Consider the following 22,710-nt stretch of genomic DNA (forward strand, 5'->3'; position numbering starts at 1 on the left):
TCTAATAAACACTACAGCAATTGAAATTTGAAACAATATCAGTTTGCAAGACTCCAAAGAGATTTAAAGTATTAACATGACGCCAATTGGAAAAACATCTGAAAGAAATAATTATTATTATAAATCAATATAATAATCAAATTAATTTTTATTCACAAATACTCAATCCAAATGCATATAAATTGCCAGTAGCCTGATGTGCTGAAGAGACACAGGTTGTTCAGTGAATAAATGTACTAAATATTATAATGTAAAACAATAATCAAATCAATCCCAATTTCTTTAAATAATAAATATTTACAAAATTTGTGAAATAAGTGTAATATTTTTAAGATCTATATGATTTTATTAAACTACAAACCAAATGAAACCATACAACAAAATAATAGTATAATTACCTTAACTTCAAATTTCTGATACGCTTCTCAGGATTCCAATAGTCTTTAAATACAAATGAGTAACAATTCAATGTACTTGGCTTCAGGTAAAATCTGCAAAATAGTATAATACTAATAATAGATATATAACTATCAAATTCATTCATATCGAGAGACTGTGGAAAGAAAAGTTTGTATGTGTATTGTGACTAGCTAAAAGAATATTGTTGCCAGAATTGAGAGTTGGCTAGTTGATGGTGACGAAGAACTATTTCATCATGAATTAAAGTGTTGTGGGGCTCTTTACATCTATAGCAAGCACCTTTAAAACTACACTCTTAGCATCATGTCCAGGAAGTAAACAACGAGTGCACAGTGAATGCTTTAAAACACCAGATCCTTGCGCCCTGAAATCTCCAACTCCTTAAACTTGGAACATTTGTACAATGGATGACTTCCCTTACAACAAACAACACGGAGATACTACCTTTTCACTGTACTAACATGAACCATTTTAGATTTCCCTGAATGGGTCTACTTCCTAATTTGAATGAGTTCTCTAAGGCACAAACCCGCAGCTCCAGAAAGGAAAAAAATTGATTTACGTTAGAAGAACTTTCCATTCCTGGACAATTCCATGCCATGCCATGCGTGTATGGCTGTCAACCTTCTTGTTCAGCATATACAACAGAATAAGATCCTAATGTTTAGTTGGTTCATATACAGTTGAAGAGCACGTATTTGTTGCCTCGCACTTTGTGCCTGTTCCTTTGTGTATCTGTGATATGTTGTCGATCTGCTGCAAATGGGAATTCAGTATTTAAAATTTAATGTCATAAGTCTTACACAGTAGCTCATAGGCCGTCCTCAGTGTAAATCTCATTTGTTACGCTTAAAGATGATATTAGTTTTGCAGCAGACGATAGTAGAGCTCCCTTTAGAGAATGCAACTTTTGGACTTGCAGCAACTTTGTGTTATTGTGAATTAACGAGTTATAAAGATCTAATAAATTGGGTCCACTCACTATAATCACCGTTGAACTTGGGTAACGTGATCTCTGGTAACTTTACATCTAATGCTGGATTTGAATCTACCGACCTAGACAGTGACGGGGTACTAATATTGGTAAGAGCATTTAAACATGACATATGCTAAATAACATGTACATTAATTAACTTATTCTATTTGTACCTTACCTTACAAGTTACAACTGTCGTAAATACCACTTTCACGCCACTCCGGTGCTCCAAACCCTTGTATGACAGTGTCTTGTGTTGTTATTGTATAAGGCGCGACATAGCCTTCTGTGCCAGGTGTGCTCCAATTCTCAGATGAGCCCCAGTAACACGAATAACAGCGATGACAAACTCTGGAGCCTCGTGCGCCTAACTTCTTCTCAAATGAAATCTGCGTGCATCCACTCAATTCACCAATAATAAATATTGCTGCTCTATTGTTGAGCTTGAGCGTATTCAATTCTTGTTTTTAGCGTGAATAGTTTTAAGTTTCAACCATTTATGAAACTTTTAATCAACTTTCTTCACGGCGAAAAAATCGGCGTCCTTTTATATATATTAGCACTGATTTTATTAATATTATCCGTGATGAAGGGCCAAACTTTATGGTATAAAAAGAAACACGCGAAGAAATTATATACAGAATCTGTTGAACACAGAAATAATAATTTTACATTTACGAATACTTGTTGTATGTTAGACGGCGGCTTAGACATTAGACAGAAGCAGTGTTGCCAGGTCCACCATAGAGAAAAACTGTAGATAGGCCAGAAAAAAACTGTAGAAAACTGTAGATTCTGAAACTGTAAACCTACAGTTTTATCATTAAATGTTGGTAATATTATAAAGTTATAATAGAATATTTATAGCAACTAACAAAATATAACATCAGTGGTATTTTTGAAAAAAAAAAGTTGAAAGCAATAATGATCTCTAACGGTTTTGTTATATTCCACCACTATCATGTTGTATGGGCTTCTGTCTGTCGGCAAACTGCAACGTAAAATTATATTATAATTATTTTTATATTTCAATAGACATATAAAAGGAACTCTTTGTCAAATTTGCGTTATTTGTCTAAAGTAATATGTTATTACATATTAGTCCACAAAAATGCATTTTTTGACTTGTAACTGATAAACAATTTGTAATGTAAAAGATTATTTAAACTTTGCATTAGAATATTGTCATCAGTAGCTACTTATTGCACACCTAATTAAATTTCACAAAACTTCATTATGAAATTTTGTTTGTAAAGTCAGATTTGTAGACAATGAATTACTTTTAATAAAATGTGGATGTAAAAAAACCGTAGCCAATGAAAGTACAGACTAAAAATGCAATAAAATGAAACGCCACTTTCATTTGATACAAATATTTTAAAAATATATTGTAAAATTGATTTTATGGGATATTATAAAAGCACATCGAGCTGATTAATTTTTGGTTAAGATTGCTTTTTGTTTAAGTAATTAATAATATTTAAATTATTTGTATTCTATGTTTAAATTGAATAAAATGTTCTGTCATCAATTGCCTTGCATAAACTAAATATCAAGAATATATTCTTGATTCAGCCGATTATTTCCACATTTAAGGAAAGTTCATGCAACTTGCCTTAAGGCAATATGACTAGTTAATTTTTATGTCTATGTTATTTACACTTACACAATACTTGATTCAGTTAAATATTTTATTTTCAAAGTGTTATTGTTTTGTTTCTAATAAATATCTCGTAAAATAGCAGATTGCAATGTTAATGCAACTTTCCTTAAGGCAATATGACGACTAGTTATTTTTTATGTCAAAACATTTACACTTATACAATACTTGAATTAGTTATAAATTATGTTCAAATTGTTTCTATTTTGTATCATAACTAATGTAATTTTCTCCAAAGTATACATAATAATCATCAAATAACCTTAGCTTTCACCTAAAATATGTCCCTTCTTCATATGTTAATTCTTAATAAGTGAATCGTAAGAATAACAGAAAGGCAAAGCCAAAATAAGTCTAGGATAATGACTTAAAATAAATTAACTTCAATATCCGATGTTTGTAATACAATGCGTACAAAGGAATGGTTTCTTTAGAAAAAGATGCAATGATACTCAAAATACTGTACACATCCACATTAAAGGCTGATCCAATTTAATGTTGCATTATTTCAGCTAAAAAATTATGTACTTTGATGAAAACGTTTTAAATCCATTTGTTGTAAATTGTTGTACAAATATTCTGCTATTGTTAACAGTATACTTTATAAATTGATTTAAGTGTGAGAATCAATTTCACATAATCATCAAAGTTTGTGATGCAATAAACAGCTTTGCATTTTACAAATCTTTTATATAAGTAGTAGCATCATATATTAATATGTCATATTAAACTTAAATAAAAAATATACAAAAATACATTATATTTTTATTATTATAATTACTGTAATGAAGAGAAGACTGCTCCTTGTACGATAACTATTCCTTCGTGTTCATGCCCATTTGTGTTTGAGATTTGTTCAACATATGCAAATATTATTTTCAGCTAGGAAGTACTCGCATTTCATCAAAAGTATCTTCTGAAAAATTAAACATAGTTTTAGTTTTGTAAATCTCGTTTAAAAAAAATCAGCTTTATCGATAATCTACAATATTTTATCTAAAGGTGCTGGATTTTTTGTTCGACGTTGAAATATATATATATATATATATATATATATTGAAATGAATAAAACAGCCAATGCGTCGAATGTAGAAAATTTATTTTAATTTTTTAAACGTTTTGAGACTAGATGTGTCTCATCATTCAGCTAAAAGAAATTTACAAAAATTTAAATTTTCTACATTCGACGCATTGGCTGTTTTATTCATTTCAATATGTTTCAACGTCGAACAAAAAATCCTCAAGATTTATATATATATATATATATATATATATATTTGAATAGTCTTGAATTTGATGTTGATATATATATGTTTATATATATATGATATATATATATATATATATATATATATATATATATATATATATATATATATATATATATATATATATATATATATATATATATATATATCGATAGAAAAAAAAAATTGCTATTTGAGAATAAAAATATCTTTGTACAGTGTGAACCGAAAGTTCATTTGCCTTCAAAACGATAGCAATTACATATGAATTATGTATTTTTAAAGAATAGAATTTCTATTTCTGTTCCTTCCTACTACATAAATAAAATTCTATTTAATTCATCTAGCGCTTGGTGAGTAAATACACAAGTAAGAAGAAAGCATAATAAATGTGTGCGAATAAGCCACACAGACACAATAAGGAGCTTCAATACGAGTTGTAATATTTCAAATATTTGTAATAGATCATATTCGTAGAATAGGTACTTTCAATATTTTCAGTAAAACAGTATATCTTATCCTTTGATTATAATTTTAACGAGAAAGCATAATAAATGTGTGTAAGTTGTAATGTCTCAAATATTTGTAATAGATCTTATTCGCGGAATAGGTACTTTCAACATTTTCAGTAAAACAGTATATCTTACCATTTGATTATAATTTTCACATAAATCTTCCTTTAGTAGTATTTAAACAATTGACCAACTGATGACATCTACACTCGAGGCTTAGCTTAAAAATCCACATGATGATTTTCCAGAAAGAGACAATTATGTAGCTGCCTTTTGAAATTACATTATATCACTACGGGTGCTCTGGATGTTATATCAAGTATGTCTTAGTCATTACTCAAGCTCTGGATGTTATATCAAGTATGTCTTAGTCATTACCAAAGCTCTGGATGTTTTAGCAACATTTTGTTTCCAAATATTATCTATTCAGTAAAATTGTTTTATAACATTTTGTGAAATTAAATATGTGAGATAAGAATTTTTTAACAATTGTGCGATGATTTGTGTGTGAATTTTATTATGTATGCGACAATGTTAGATCTCCAAACGTTATCTAAAAATTGCATATGGAAAGTATTCAAAAGCTTCAGTATAAGACAAAGTTGATGTCTTCAATGTGTAAGTACAAAAGAGTCTTGAAAAATAAATCAAGTAAAAAATCTAACCTATATGTACCTACCTAATGTACATATTTGGAATCGCATATTTAACGACTTACGTGTTTGTACCATGTGATATAAGCAAACATAAAATTGTAAACTACATTAAAATGATGAGCTAAATGATGAGTTAAAATAATAAGCTTTCCCGAGTGACTAAACATGACATTTGTAAATAAAATATGAAAGTGCTAGGTTAGAAACCTAGTTGGTGATTTTTATCGTAAACAATGTATCACACAACCGTACAAAGTTCAATTAAATAATTAGTACGTACTAATTAACAGATCTGTAGTTAATCACTTGTTAATCACTCCTTTATTTATTAATAATCACAACACACAATAATAATTTTACACGCCAACCGTCCACCATTTTAAAATGCGTTTCTGTCGCTGTATGCTGTAAACAAAAAGATGTTCGCTGCAGTGTCACCAACATAACAAATTTAATTATTTTTTATACGTGCATGATATATAAAATTTTGAAATTATAAATTTGACATGCTTTATTGTGTTTAATAAACATTTCAAACTATACTAAATATACTACAATGTCTTTACGATCCTGGAACATTACAAAAAAAATCTTCAACTCATTTCTTCTGTAAATAATAACATAAAGTCAAAAAGTAGAATTATTCCAACATTTGTAGTTCTGTATAAATCGTTAGATAGATTTATATATCACATATTTCTTAAGTCAATAATAAAACTGGTAAAAATTATGTCTCAATAAAATAATTGTATGAAGGTTCATTTTTCATTTATTTACTTACTTCAAAATAAAATGTTTAATAAAAATAAAATTATTAGACACTACAACTTAATTATATACAATAAATTTTGAAAATCACTATCCTAAATACCACTTCAAAGATGTTTTACTTGGTAAACTCACATTTTTAATAAAAATGAATATAATATGGTTGCACTTCAAAGCATTAATATTAGTCCATTATATTCATAAGATAAAAAAATCATTTATTACCAGCTTTCGAAGAGTGGTCAAGACTCATAGAACTTGCCTTTGCAATCATCCCATTACCGATGGCAGGATTAGTGGAAACTACATTTGTTATTTGTAAATTATCAACACCTCCTGTTTTACTAATTGATCTATCAGCTGTCACCAAGGTTTCAAGTTTAGTTAGTTTATTGGTTTCAAGTTTATTATTCATATTCTTCTTTTTAATAGTAAAATTACCACCATTTACTAAAACTGCATGCTCAATTTTCACCAACGTAGAATTGGCTTTGGAGTTGCTAGATGCAGCAATGGTATTATTACTTTTTGAATTACTATTTTTCACATTATTTAGTTTATTTATTGACCTTATATTCCAACTATCGTATTCAGAATTAATCTTAGCAGCACCCAAAATAGGTTTAGATGTTTCCTGATTGCCAGTCAAAGGGATATACTTGTAAGTACCGTTTAAAGCAGTACTGTTATTAAAAAACTGATTTTCATTTATGGCTTTGGGATCTTGTTTCTCTTTCATTTTAAGAATATCATCTAACAATTTACTTTCATCAATAAAATTATGACTATTTGCTAAAACTATATGACCAATCTTCACAAACTTCGAATTGGCTTTGGAGTTGCTTGATGCAGCAATTGTATCATTACTTCTTGGATTACTATTTTTCATATTACCCAATTTATCGATTGACATAGTATTCAACCTGTTGTCTGCATAGTGAATCTTAGCCATACCCAAAATACTTTTAGGTGTTTTCTGATTATCATTTGGTGGTATAAAGTTATAAGTACCATTGATAAAAAACTGATTTTCTTTCATTGACCTATCATCTAATTCTTGTTCCAGCCTCAATGCTTTAGTTTTAAAAATATTATCCAACAACTTGGTTTCATCGGTCCACCATACAGGTTTAAAATGTTGTCTTACATCCTCTTCATCAAACCTACGTCCAAAATTCTTGTTTTTCACAAAATATTCCATAGAATTCAACTCCATTTTCTTGTCATCGTACGGCCTCACAAAACTCAAATACATATTCAACTTTCTCAAGTCACTATCCTTCTCCTCTACCAACAAAGGCCCTTTTGTAGGAATCGGCTTAAATTTTGGAGGTCTTAAAATTTGTCCAGGCACAGGTTCAAACATTTCATACTTGGGTATATGTTTAAAAAATGGTTTAAATAAATTTTGACCAAACTTCTGATGTTTGGGTGGTGCTACTGGCTTTTGAACAGGTTGAAAAAGGTATTTGTGGTTTTTGTGGTACACAAAATCGTCTTCAGCAAGTTTTTGTTGTTGGTTTTGAACAAATTTGTTAAAATCTTGACTCCAACTTGGCTGGTGTTGCGTCTTAGTATATTGGCGTTTAGGATTTGGTTTAAAACCATTGACATTTGTAGGAACATACTCAAATCTAGGCAAATTGTTATACTGATTATTAACTTGTCTCAAATTATGGTGAGTGCCTGGTATAAAACTAGACGTATAATATTTCCACTGATTATGATCAATATTTTCAAAATCAGCAAGATTATTGATTTCTTGCGGTGAATTTTTAACAAAATTCAAATTTTTCAACACACTTGGATGTTGTACTGAATATTTGTCAAACATGTTATTTATTATATTAGGACTTAACTTGAAATGTAATATTTTCGAATCCAAGTCATTTTGATCAACTTGTGCAGCCGTTTTCCTTGTATTGATAATACTATCATGTGCATTGTATAATACATTGTCCAAGTGTTGAAGTTTACCACCATTTTTAATATTTTGACTTTCGGGAAATTCATCTTGAACTAGCATATGTCCAAAAACTGGATAACTTCCAACAATGTCTTCTGGTTGAGTAGAAAATACATACTTTGGTAAAGTATGATAATTTTGAAGTAAATACCAGTTGTTGGGTGGATACAAATGATATGCAGGCCTGGAATATCCTCCCATGTCAGATGAAGCACTTAAATTGTCATTTATATAACTTGGTCCAGGTCCATGTAATTTGTCTGGATAGTACTCATCATTAAAACCATATTTAGGTTGTAGAAACCCATCATTTACTTTATTTTCTATATTTAAATCTTTTGTAGAACTCCCAATAGTATTAAGACTTGGTGTGATGGGTATCCAATCATCATCTATGTTATATTTAGATGTAATATGTCTATTTTGATTTAAATATGCATTCTGTATAGCTTCAAGCAACTGCTTCACCACTTGTAACTTTAGTAAAGTTTCTGAAGTTATTGGACCATCAAGTTGGAAACTTTTGTGCAAAAAATCATATAAATTATCCTGTCTCATGTTCAAAGTTTTGCCTAAAAATTCGTGACGCCAATAATTCTTTGGCTGTTCAAAATTTGAATTTGGTTTAAATTCATTTACTGACAATTCTTGTTTCCACAATTTTGAGTCCTGTTTGCCAGATTTAAGCTTTGATTGATAACTTGAAATACTACCAATATCACCTACAACCGATTTATCGTCAATTAAAACATTTTTTCCTGACGGTAAATTGTCTGATGTCAATACCTCTTCTGGATAGACCACAAACACATCATTCTTTGTAGATGAAGTCGATTGATTATTGAGGGCTTGATAATTGTCTTGATCTACACTTGGATCTCTAACAAATTTAGTATATGGTTCTTCATTGTGATGTCTAAAATTCCTTCTAGTTCTAAAATAAATCTTTCTCCTGCACTTTGTTGCATCCGGTCTACGTCTCCTGTACCTTCTTCTAGGTCTATTTCTATATCGTCTTCTTGATTTACCACCATGGGGCCTCGGCTGATGCTTGGAAATTAGTCCATCATCATGATAAAAATATGTTTTTAAATAATTCTCATAATCTGTATCCGATTCAAAAACTGGTGCTTCAGCATAATCAAAATTTCTAGGAATCGGATGATTCAGTATAGATCTTTTGGATTTATTAACGGGCAGAGTGTGGTCAATGTTTTTTTTTAAATTTAATAATACAAATACTATTTTTGTAGAATTCTTTGGTTCGTCATTGCTGGATTGATTTTTCTCAGCTTTCAATTGTCGAGTGGTGTCCATGGAACTAGAAAACAAAATGTGTCGATTAAATTTAAATATAAAAAATTGAAATAGTAAAAATTAATAATTATATTATAGTAGCAAGCTGTAATTCTTATATATTATTTTATCACTAGATATGTAAAACAATGAATGCTTTATTCATAAATCTTTGGAATATTTAACATTTAAGACCGTGTATGTTCTAAACACTTACACCTAGTTTTATTATCATTTTGGAAATTACCTGTCGCTATTGGCATTTGCTTCAATTAAAATAATTATTAATATAAATAAAACTAAAGTATATATATTTTCACTGCACTTAACCATTATAATTAATGTTATTAAAGAACTTATTTATAATATAAAAATCTAAAAATATAAATATAATTTTTAAAAATTAATATTATATTAAAACCACTATATTTTATTACTAACACTCTTCTCTATATTTTTGTTTATAAAGTGATTCATTTTTTACAAATAATTCGCTTTTATGTGCGAATAATCATTGGTGGACAAATTAAGGTCATATTTAAATAAAAAACTATATTTTGTACAGATAAAAGATAGTGATTTTTCAATGATGTTTACATTATAGATAAATTATATAAAATTACAGAATTTACATAAAATTACAGGCATTTTGCCATAATCCAATTTGCATGAACTTCTGGATATATGGAAATAATTGACTTAATACTTAATCATTAAGATTTAATATATTAGATACAACTATATTAATTTATAATAAAAAAAAGAAGTTAAATTAATTAAAACATGAGACATACATATTATATGTCCTAAAAACGTTATTCTAAACTTTACATTTTATAAATGTTATACTTTTCGTGGGCCTATAATATTTTAGGCATTTTACTTGCACATTAAACTCTATCACTATGCAATATTTTGCACAAAAAATAAATTTTAAAACTATTTCATATCTTTGCCAAAAACTAATCAGCACATGTCCTAATACAGTTAAATTCTAAAGAAGCTGCTCAGCCAACCTGTATACAAAACTAATAATCGCGAGTTCTTATCTAGCTTTATCAAATTTAGATTTTTGGAATCGTTTCAGCCGTGTTTGAGGAATGCCTATTATATTTTAAATCACGGTACACACTTGCGAAGCAAATTAGATTTTCAGATAGTTAATAAATAATATAGAATCTATCTACAGAACCTTTAGTGCACGAGTCTTGCTAGTGTTAAGTTCAATTTTTCTCCTAAATTGACAAATTGTACCTCACGTGAAGAAATTTGGCCAGCAATGTGACGTCCACTTACACACTTTACCGGTTATTCAAGTTATATAACAAAAAAAAAGAACAACGAAAGGCTTGTCAAAACATACCAAAGGTCTTAAGTCATTCAAAATTAGGTTTTTGGCATAAAAAATTTGGTCTCAATTTTTAAATAAATCAGGTTAAATAAAATAATTCAGGACGCCGACAAATGATAATTGACCCATATTATAAACTAGTGGGGTGTATGGCATCGTGCCTTAAGGCAAATTGCTGGAACTTACCGTAACGAACTAACCGTAACGAAATGGTCAAGGAATGCTGAATGTTTTCAAATAGATTATTATAAATATTGTAACATTGTCTAATATTTATAAGAATTATATAAACTGAATTGCAAAGTTGATATTTGTTTAAAGTATATTGGAACTATAGTCGGAATTAAAAATAAAATCTGAATTATTCTCGATATACAATTTTTTTTCTTTTTTAAAAAAAGTTGAAACAATTTTTTTTTCCAAAATCAATTATTTTGTTAAGACAAGCATAAAGTTCTTTGAAACATTTAAATCGGACGCTTAGTTCACTCAAAAACTGCCATTTTTTACATATTTAGCTCCGTATCTTCGAAATGGCTGGGCCTGTCTTTGCCAAAAACTAATAACCACTTATCCCAATCATTACAAATCGAATGTTTTTTAGATCATTCAAATCGGATACTCCGTTCTCTTAAAAAGTCGATTTCTATTTTCTGCACTCTTTGCTCCGTATCTCCGAAACGGCTGGACCTGCATTTGCCAAAAACTAATAAGCCTTTCTCCCTATCAATAGGAATCGAATGTTTTTTGAACCATTCAAATCGGTTGATCCGTGCGCCCGAAAACGTGACTGGAAATTTGTATCCATACATACATACACACACACACATCCATTTTTTCTGAAGTATGTCAAAATGTTCACCTTCAAAACGTCGAGAAATGTAAAAAATTTCAATTTCGATTTTCGGCCCATTACAATAACTTACCCTACGGGAAGTTAATAAGTGTAGGTGGCATTTTCCCCTGAAGCAAATTGCATAAACCGATACATTTAGCAATTTTATTTCATAAATAAACGCTAAAACAATGTCAAACACACTGAAAAAAGAAAAGGGACGCTACTAACTAGCTAACCAAAATTAGATGGAAAAAGCAAACTAAAACTAGTAGTTCGTATTGGTATTTTTCCTTGAAGCAAGTTACATGAACTTCCCAATATGTTAAAATAATCTAATTCCATATAATTTCTTATAAAAAAAAAAAAATTCATTTATGAGTGATATTTGAAAACGAACGAACACGTGAACTCGGAGTATTTTCTAAAAGCAAATTTTCACAAATCAATTTTTATAATTAAACCAGTTTCCGTAGGACTTTAATGGTTCAGTATGTTCATTAAGACCAAGTACTCTATCGTTATACCAAGTAAATCGTCTAATTTTAATTTCAACAAACGTCAAAAAACTACTCATTTTTTCAAACTTTGATGAACTTTTAAAATTAAAGTACTTGTCCTAAAGCAGTAATATTTCAGTAAGTTCTATAAGGCCATGATATATATATATATATATATATATATATATATATATATATCGCCAAAGAAAGATCCATAAAAATCGGCATAATTTTTTTTTCAACAGATAATTACAAGAAAACGGCTCGGTAGATTTTCACCTAAAACTAATCAGTATCATTACCAATTAATATCTATCGAACAGTTTTTGATTTTTTAAAATCGATTCAGTAGTATGAGCTTGAATGTGGACAAAAAGGTTAACACTTTTTTCCAAATATCAAAGAAACGGCTTGGCAGATCACCGCACAAAACTGAAGAACGATAGTCCTCATTGAGCCACATCAAATGGTTATTAAATTTCTGAAATCGGTTCAAGCGTTTTTGAGCAAATGTCGATGAAGAGTCTAACTTTGACAAGTGCCAAAAAAACGATACTAATTTTTGCAAAATTTTGACGAATTTTTAAAGCTAAACGAGTTGTCGTAGGGCCGTAATATTTTAGTATGATCTAGAAGACTATGGTATCTACCGTCAAAAAAATAATAATAATAATCGATCAAGAAAACGACCCAGCCGATCTTTAGCAAAAAACTAATCAGTATCTTTCCCAAACAATATCTTTCAGGAGGTTTTTAAATTTTCAAAATCGAGTCAGAATTGCGGGCTAAAACGTGGACGAAAAATTTTTCACTTTTCTGCTAGTTATGAAGTAACGGCTTGGCTGATCGTCGCGTAAAATTGATAAACGCTAGTCCTTATTGAGATACATCGAGTGGCTTTTAAATTTTTGAAATCGATCCAGCCGTTTTTTAGAAAACGTCGATTTACGGCAAAAAATCTGTTTGTGCACACGCACCCACACACACACATACACGCACACACACACACAAAATTTTTCCAAATTTGGTCTCAATCGACGATTCAGAATGGCTTGAAACGTCGAGAAAACATAAAATTTGCGAATCGGATTTTTTTATGAATACAAACTTCTCCTTCAGGAAGTTTGTAAGAAACTACGTGTAAGGGGCATTTTGCCTTAAGGCATGTTGCATGAACTCACCCCGATGATGAATAATCGTCTTAATCAATAACAAATCAATTGTAATTCTCATAGTTATGTATAGAATATAAAGTAGATAGACGACTTAATGAATCAAAATTTATCTGTTTAGATATCTATGGACGGAAGTCGCAAAAAAAATCTTGTTTTAGTGTCAGAGAAATCAGAATGACTTGAAATATAAAATTAGCAAGTAGGATTTTCTGGCAAAAATATAAACTTTTCTTTCGAAAAGTTCATAACTAACTAGCAAACCCGACGAACTCCGTTTCGCCACCAGATGGTTTTGTGAGAAAAATGAAGAAATTTTTTGTTTGTTTTATATTTGAAAAGGAAAAATTTGATTTTATTATACAACAGTAATGAATTTATTTCGATTACAAAAATGAAGTGTTTTTTAGTTGAACTTCTCTAAGTAAATGAAAGTGAATTTGCAAATTATCCGTTTCATTGAAGTGCTCTTTGGTAAACCACATTTTTTGTTTTTTGGTCTGGCGTTAACACAAACAAAGCGGATGGTTTTCCAACTCGTGAACAGACAACGTATAACTGCTCATGTGAAAAACAATTATTCTCTAAATAATCTATTTGACTAAATAAATCTATTTCACTAAGCGATTGGCCTTGCGACTTGTTATTGCGAACGCAAGGCGAACTGGAAATTGCAATCGTTTGAAGTCAAACGGAAGACCAGTCGGAATCATTGGTATGTCACCAAATCGCCAGCAATTTTTGATTGAATGGTGAAGTTCAGTGCGTGTACATCATTATTCTTTGCGACAAGAATTGCTCGTTGACTTAACCAAGCATAATTCTGATAATTCTCACTAATGTCATTACTCGAATTTTTAATTACGGTGCGTGAAGTTCCAGCAGCTTGCATTAAGGCACGATGCCATGCACAATTAATTTTCTTAGCTATAAACCTTTCGGAGCCCGAGACCTTACAAACGAATGCAAAATTGTCGAAATCGGTTCATGCGTTCTGGAGTTATTCCGTCAGGAAGGAAAACCCGACTTATTTTTTTATATATAGAAGATAACAGAAACAATTAATAATCAAACATCTGAATTTGTCAACAATTCCAATGGCGTCGATAATATCAACTATACGCATTCGATGGAAATTCGATCATAATATTTAATGTTTTCACAAACCACATCCTTTAATTTTATTATTCGTTTGCTAATTTTATATACAAAGCATTGTTAATGTCTTCAGATATCAATTTAATTATTAAACAATAACAACAACGACAAAACGAAACATAATTTCAAACAAATTTCGCCATTGTTCGACTTATCGTTGAAGTGTTGCCATGTAAAATAAATAATAATAAATAATAAAATATTTGGTAATATTAATAAATAATTATTAACATATAAAAATTACGGATAACACAAATGTGCAAATAAAAAAAATTTTACATATTTAGAAAAAATAATAATTAGTAATTTATTTTGCTTTTGATAAAAAGCGCAGTAATAATGAATAATCAGATATTAGTAATGAAAGTTATAGTAGTTGCAAAATAAATATTAACGTTTTTACATTATTTAAACCATATTCATTTTAAAAATATATACCTAAATTTTGATTTGCCCGCCCTTCTTTCAATGTAAATATTTTGACATTTCACATATTGTCATCTACATATTATCAATAAAATTTGCTATATTTGATAAAAAATGCATAAATTTGTAATAATTAAGTTTAAGCATTTGGATAAATGAATAATATAATTAATTTAGATATTTTTAGCCCCAAGAAAAGATTTAATAAAATATATTACACCAATACTGTATACATAACCTCCAAATCTTACTAAAAATTAAAATAGTGTTGGTTTATATTTATATATTTAATGGTAATAGCAATTAATTTGCAATTTATTGATTATTGACATTTTGTTAGTATAAAACTGTGATAAATCTTAACGTTTTTTATATTATTTATTTATATAAAAATACTTTTCTAATTTTTGCTCAAGTATTTTGACGTTTGACATTTGTTACAAATTTTCATAGAAAATTGTTAATAATAAAAAAACACACGAATTAATAATAACTAAGTGAAATGATTTGGATATATAAATAATATAATTAATTGTAATGTTTTTAGTACCCGAAAGAAAATTTTAAATAAATGTTATACACATAACCTCCACAGTTTTAGCATTATTTGAATTGGTTTTATATTAATTAATTTATTTTAATTTGTTAGAATTTTCTACGAGTGGAAACAATATTTATTACCCAAGAAAGAAAAAGAAGTGAAACTTCATAACGCAAAGAAAAAAATTTTAGACACTTTACAACACTTTCGAATTATATATAATATTTACAGACAATCTACAACGCTCAGCTAATTTGCAACATTTTTGGAAGTCTTGTTGGAAGTTTCACTTCAAAACATATATTCTTATTACTTTCCAATTTGAACTATTATTGTAGTTTTATGATAACATTCGGAAAAATATCATTTCAGAAAATTAGGAACACCAGATTACAAAAAATGTGACAGTGGCAGTGACAGTTCATAGAAAATTGATTTACCCAAATCAACGAAAAGATTTAGACGAACCAATCGTTTGGCACCTTGAAAATACAATTTTTAGAGGCTTCACAGCAAAAACAATTAATCAAGATAATCAATTTACTATGTCTGCAGTAGCAGTCTACACCTTATTTTACATCCTGCTAAGTGCAGGTCTGGTCTACCCTCCACCAGAATTCATCTCAGCTGGTCTAACCATAACAAGACTATTTTCCAAATTTCTTGGTTCTGAAAACGAGTGCTTTATCCACTACCATATTCGAAGAGTGGAAGTAACCCTTCTGGTGCACACATGCCTACCATTAGTCTATATTTTAGGGCTCTGGTACGCAGACCCCGGTTTAAAATTCTCTGAATTGTTTTTCACAAATGCCACTTTCTTATGGAAGATTTTTGTGTTGGTGTCATTAGTGACACCGATGCTGGCTGCATTTAAAGTTTACCAATGGGAGAAGTATAAATGGAGAGGTCATCCAATTATTAAGAATTTGAGAGCTTATTGCAACTCAAGGACTGATTGGGTCATGCTTGCTGGAATGATTGGCCAGGAATTCAGAGGGTAATGAAAGATTTTTGTAATTACTCATAATTTTACTTAACTACTTGCTTTAATAATTGACAGAATTGACAAATTTTCAATGGAAATGAATTCTATAACAAAATTCATTGCTACTGAGAATTGGATTATGAAAGTTTATCCTTATACCATCTATTTTGCTCATCAGCGAGACACCACAATGATTTTGGAACGGGTAATAAAAGACTTAATAATTGAAGTCTAATATAATTTAATTAAATGACTAATTATGTTTGCAGAGCGAGACATACACAGTGTCTCACATAACAGGGTCGGACGTGCAGTACATTACAATATCAGTCAAACCAGTACGCGCAGGCACCAAGCATTTTACCATAAGATTGAACTCTTTAGATTTTAAGGAACTACAGGACCGAATTTTGAGAAAAATCATCATTTTACCTAACGTCAAGTTCCATAAAACAATCCAAGAAAGATTTATAGATGCTTTTAAAGAAGTTATTGCTGGGAACCCAAAATATTACACATCACAGGTATTTGCAAACATTTACACAAACCAACTTATATCGTTAATTAACTTTTTTGATTATTTACACATATCACAAAGTTTTGTCCCTCAAGGCAAAATGCCTTTTAGAAAATACTCCGGTTATGTATTATGCGCGTTTTCGATATTTAATAATGTATAATAAATAAATAATTTGTCAAAATAACTAAAAGTTGGAAATATTGTACAAAATTCAATAATCTGCATTTTGCGCTGCAAGAGCAACTGTTTAACACATTGTAATGTCCTACAACAACGTGTACTTATAAATTACTATTAAATTAATATATCGATTACTTATTGATTAAATAGGTTATTTGCACACGTCAGGAAGTTCATGCAACTTGCCTTAAAGCTTATATGCCACTTACACCTAGTTACAACTATTGTTCCCTCCCCCAGGCTCCTGATTCCTGCATGGGATGCATGCAACAACCATCAAATGTGAAACTCCAAAAACGGTGTCACTTATCATCATCGAATGAGGAAATTGAAGCCAACAATGCTCAAGATGGAATTAGAAATCGCCGCAACGGCAGAAATGTTAACAATGAGACACCAAATGCTTGTGTGTCCTGTCGATGTGGCCCCATGTGGTGCGATGAGTGCATGGCTAGATGGTTTGCTCATCGACAGGACCCTCAGCAAAGCAGTACGTGGCTACTGCAGAAATGCACTTGCCCGGTTTGCAGGGCTGTATTTTGCATTAAAGATGTCAGTTATGTTGTTAACAGCGAATAAAATTGTTATTTATGATATTACTTGTTTTATAAAAAATAATGAAATGGAAATATTCTCATTTTATAAAATTTATAAATAAAATATATTAATACAAAACCAATGGCGTTTTACTTCCAGCAAGGTTGCATTATCTCACAATGGGGAATAGAAAGATTGTTATTTGTATAAAAATGTTGCAGATGTTATGAAAATGTAAAATGCATGAAAGTATTTTCTATTGTCTCAAAATGTTCTAGGTTGTCTGAAAGTGTTGCAGATTGTGTTAAAATGTTGTAGAAGATATGAAAATGTTTTAGGTTGCTTGAAAGCATTGCTGTTTGTCTGAAGATGCTCTAATTGTCTGAAACTGTTGTAAATTGTATGAAAATGTCGACAGTTGTATGGATATGCTGTAATTTGTTTGAGAATGATGTAAACTTTCTAAAAATGTTTTAAATGTTATGAAAATATCGCCAACTATCTGAAATTGTTGCAAATTGTATGAAAATGTCAACACTTGCCTGAAAATGTTGTAAATTATGTTAACATGTTTTGAATTTCATGAAAATGTTGTCAGTTGTCTGAAGATGTTGTCAGTTGTCTATTAATATTTTTCTATATGTGTATATATATACAAATTACCGAAAAAGCCTATTGTAGATATATTTTTCTTAATGTTTACACCCACACATCCATACACATGCACACACACACATATATATATATATATATATATATATATATACACAAATAATTCAAATTATATAAATTACCTCATCACAAATATCTCAAAGAACGTCTTGTGAATTTGAACCAGGGCTTGGCGTTGAGCTAACACTGCTTAGAGTCTCCTGATTATCCTGTTCGAGAACACTTGATAGATGTGTCTTTGTATGCTGTCCGCTGCCATCATGACTATGGTGCTTTTTAATAGATTGTCCTGAAGAGTCCTTTTTGCTGTGCTTGTGTTTATGTTTATGTTTGTGTTTCTTTTTATCCTTTTTCTTCTTTTTCATCTACAGTGGTAATAAAAATATTAGCATATCGAGAAGATGGTTTCAAAATGTCGTAGATGGTCTAATAATTATTATAAATTGTCTCAAAATGGCATAATTTGTTTAAATATGTTGCATATTGTTGTAGTATGTCTAAAAATATTGCAGATTGCCTGAAAATGTTGTAATTTGTTTGAAAATGTTATGGATACTGTTCAAATGTTGTAAACACTAACAAAATGTTATAATATACACAAACAAGTTGCCTAAAAATGTTTGAAAATATTCAAATGTTGTAAAATGCATAAAAAGTTTGCAAATTGTCTGAAAATATTGAAATTGTTTGAAAATTATGTTAGTTGTTTGAAAATGTCAAGATCCTATGAATTTTATGAACTCTTTGGAATTTCTCTTAATAGATGTGAAATTTAATCACAAAACAACATTTATAATAATATTAAATTTTCTGTTTATATGAATATGTAACGCACCTTTGAAATGCTTGCATCAGCACCAGATTGAGACTCCTGCTTCACAAATGAACTGCTCAAGTCAAATGGTTTTCGATCAATAGGCAGCGCTACATTTTGCCTCATGAATTCAATATTTTTATCACTTTCTAATTCACTCTAATAAACAAAAAATAGATATGAAAGAACATGATCAAATAAATGCATAAAGGTTATTATCAGAATCTATTGTACCTTAACTTTAACCTCGTGCATATCAGAATAATCAACAATCTGTCTTCCACGTTGGTCATCCATGTCCAAACATTCTCTCTTAACAGGCTTTATATCGATTTCGTCTCCTTCGCTTTTAATGTTATGCAGACCAGGAACATCTTGTGATTCTGGATGAGGTCTCTTCAGATGCCCACTGGACATTGATATGTCCATGTCATGAGATGACATCAAGGGCGAGGGATTGTAACTGGGTTTGGTTATTGTTGAAGTAGCCATGGAGGTGGTGAAATGGTGCTTTGACTAAAAAATAGATAAAATTAGTATTATTATGTATTTTTGGGAAAGCAGGAAGACTAGCAGTTTCTGAAGCAAATGATTAGTTTTTAAGAAAGGTAGGGTTCAGTGCTTTCAATATCTATAGGTTTTCAAAAAATACAAATAATAAAAAAAAATCAAATTATTCTAAAGTTAGAAAGTTTAGTTTTCATAAAGCTTTAAGACTTTTAAATTACTATATATGAAGTTCCAGCAATTTGCTTTAAGAGACAATGCTTATTTTATTTTACCTCTCCTCCAAAATGTGGACTTCTAGGCCTAGGATTTGATACTCGTTGAGGTTTAACCAAGTTAGACATTTCATTGCTTTGAAGACATTGAGGTCTTCTAGATCCATACAATGCAAAATATAAATCTACCAGATCACAACGTAGTCTTGTATCATGCGACAACATGCCACTAAAAATATAAATAAACATTAACCATTGCAGAGTTATGTATTACATACAAATCTACAAATTTAATCTTACTTGATATTATTCCAAATTCTTTCCACCAAATCCTTCGTATCCAACCTATGCCTGTGTCCTTTTTCAAAAGGCGGTTTATCAATAAGCATTCTAACGAGAGCATGTCTGACCCCGGGGTCTCTATCTGTCTCTACTACATCTAAAAGTTTGTTCAAGCCATCTCGCCTGCCATCAACTCGAACAAAATCCACCAGGCATTCTAGAGCTGCCAATCGAACATCTGAGGAAAGACAAAATGTAAAAATGTGTTTTATAATAAATCAATCATTGACAATTTGAAACTACCTATATACTGTCCATATTCTGCATATGCCTTAAATAATGTAGGCCTGCTTGGCAAATGCCCACATTTTTGTAATTTTCTGATAACTTTCAAGCAAGACACGGATACTGTGTTTTTATAACAAGGCAGAACCTTTTCTAAATTCAGCATTCTTGTGATTTCTTCCAAAACCAGTTTTGTGTCTGCAGATAGTGATTCTGCAGTTATGGGAGCACCCTAGGAATAAAAATAAACATTGATATAATATAAATGATTCAAATTTAGCAGAATGAAATATAAAAACATATATTAATATGATAAATAAATAAATTTTAAGTATATATTATATATATATATATATATATATTAATTTGGAAATATGAACAAACAACACTCTTCTTGCACTAATTTATTAAATAATAATTTTCACAAACGTTTCGAGACTAGGTTTGTCTCATCATCAGTGTGTTATAATTAAAAAAATTTTAAAATATGGAAATCTAAATTAGCATTTTGTGTTTTTCATTACAAGTCGTTCACTGCACGCTGATCTTTTAATACCAACGGTCTTCGGTATTTGTATTCTCTCCCACTTGAAAACCACTTGAAATTGTAAAGTCACTCAATCAGATAGGAAAGAAAGGATTAGGTTCCGTTGAAAAATAGATGTCGTTAGGAGAAAAAATATTTTATGATGAGATGGTTTGTTTATAAGATTTGTTATACATTGTTATAATTAAAAATGTATGTACATCTATATATAAGCTACAAAGTATGAATGAGATTCAGATATGTATCATGTAATATATTGGTATCTGTTCGTAAATTTACTGTGTTACTTGTATGGGCTATTAACATCGATTCTGCAATACTTCTTTTAAATAAATCTTGTTCATAATATAAAATGTGCGGATTATTGAAATCGAAACTATGGCTGTTAGAGATAGCGTGGTCTACAAGTGTACTTTTTTGTTGTATGTTATTATTCTTACTTTGTTTGCTTGTAATTCGTGCTGTCTTAATCTTTTTTCTAAATTTTGACATGTTTGCCCAATATAAGATGACTCACAGTTCAAACAGTTTATTTTGTACACCACATCTTTTCTTTTTTTAGTAGGTGTATTGTCTTTAATGTTTGTGTATATGTCTTGCAGTTGTAGTAAGGGTGACACGGATATGTTAATATTATGTTATTAAAAAGCCTTTTAGATAAAAGGTGTAAATCTTTGTCTATATATGGAAAATTCACAAAACATTTATTTCTGATACAGACAAGTGATTTGAGCAATGTGTGGTTATTGATTGTTTGTCTAATAAAATTTAATTCTATTTTTATTATTGGACTGATTATTTTGTAAGGGAAACTATTCATGAGTAATGTGTTAATGACTAATTTGATATAGGTTCAGGAAAGATAGCTGTTCAGGCAGGTATATTAATTTTAATTCTTTTACACATCTCAACATAAAGATATCCACAGTTCTCAGTTTAGTAGACCATGCAATTCTTTTATCTAACCCAAAATTTCATAATCACAATATCAAATTAGTCATTAACACATTACTCATGAATAGTTTCCCTTACAAAATAATCAGTCCAATAATTAAAAATAGAGTTAAATTTTTATTAGACAAACAATCAATAACCACACATTGCTCAAATCACTTGTCTGTATCAGAAAATAAATGTTTTGTGAATTTTCCATATATAGACAAAGATTTACACCTTTTATCTAAAAGGCTTTTTAATAAACATAATATTAACATATCCGTGTCACCCTTACTACAACTGCAAGACATTGCTCAAATCACTTGTCTGTATCAGAAAATAAATGTTTTGTGAATTTTCCATATATAGACAAAGATTTACACCTTTTATCTAAAAGGCTTTTTAATAAACATAATATTAACATATCCGTGTCACCCTTACTACAACTGCAAGACATTGCTCAAATCACTTGTCTGTATCAGAAATAAATGTTGTGAATTTTCCATATATAGACAAAGATTTACACCTTTTATCTAAAAGGCTTTTTAATAAACATAATATAACATATCCGTGTCACCTTACTACAACTGCAAGACATTGCTCAAATCACTTGTCTGTATCAGAAAATAAATGTTTTGTGAATTTTCCATATATAGACAAAGATTTACACCTTTTATTAAAAGGCTTTTTAATAAACATAATATTAACATATCCGTGTCACCCTTACTACAACTGCAAGACAT

General features: G+C 29.8%; 2 protein-coding genes across 2 annotated transcripts in view; one reads left to right on the forward strand and one right to left on the reverse strand.

The window, feature by feature from the left end:
- Positions 1-9,132: 9,132 nt before the first annotated feature.
- LOC113363002 (transcription initiation factor TFIID subunit 2-like) overlaps positions 9,133-22,710 on the reverse strand; it is a 50,048-nt gene continuing 36,470 nt past the window's right edge. Inside the window, exons 15-21 of the mRNA XM_026605493.1 lie at positions 20,503-20,716; positions 20,218-20,437; positions 19,978-20,146; positions 19,430-19,711; positions 19,217-19,354; positions 18,504-18,746; positions 9,133-9,526 (exon numbers count right to left, since the gene is read on the reverse strand). Of these exons, the coding sequence (XP_026461278.1) occupies positions 18,519-18,746; positions 19,217-19,354; positions 19,430-19,711; positions 19,978-20,146; positions 20,218-20,437; positions 20,503-20,716 (1,251 nt within the window). The 3' untranslated portion in view covers positions 9,133-9,526; positions 18,504-18,518. The remainder of the gene's footprint in view (positions 9,527-18,503; positions 18,747-19,216; positions 19,355-19,429; positions 19,712-19,977; positions 20,147-20,217; positions 20,438-20,502; positions 20,717-22,710) is intronic.
- LOC113363001 (E3 ubiquitin-protein ligase TM129) lies at positions 15,948-17,751 on the forward strand. Its single transcript, XM_026605492.1, has 4 exons — positions 15,948-16,484; positions 16,548-16,677; positions 16,742-16,996; positions 17,413-17,751. Exons 1-4 carry the CDS (start codon positions 16,030-16,032, stop codon positions 17,749-17,751), a joined length of 1,179 nt encoding a protein of 392 aa, XP_026461277.1. The 5' UTR covers positions 15,948-16,029.

Source organism: Ctenocephalides felis, unplaced genomic scaffold (assembly GCF_003426905.1).
Source record: "Ctenocephalides felis isolate EL2017-DRISC unplaced genomic scaffold, ASM342690v1 CF-g0.4_SCAFFOLD_00845, whole genome shotgun sequence".
In the NCBI taxonomy this organism is placed as follows: domain Eukaryota; kingdom Metazoa; phylum Arthropoda; class Insecta; order Siphonaptera; family Pulicidae; genus Ctenocephalides; species Ctenocephalides felis.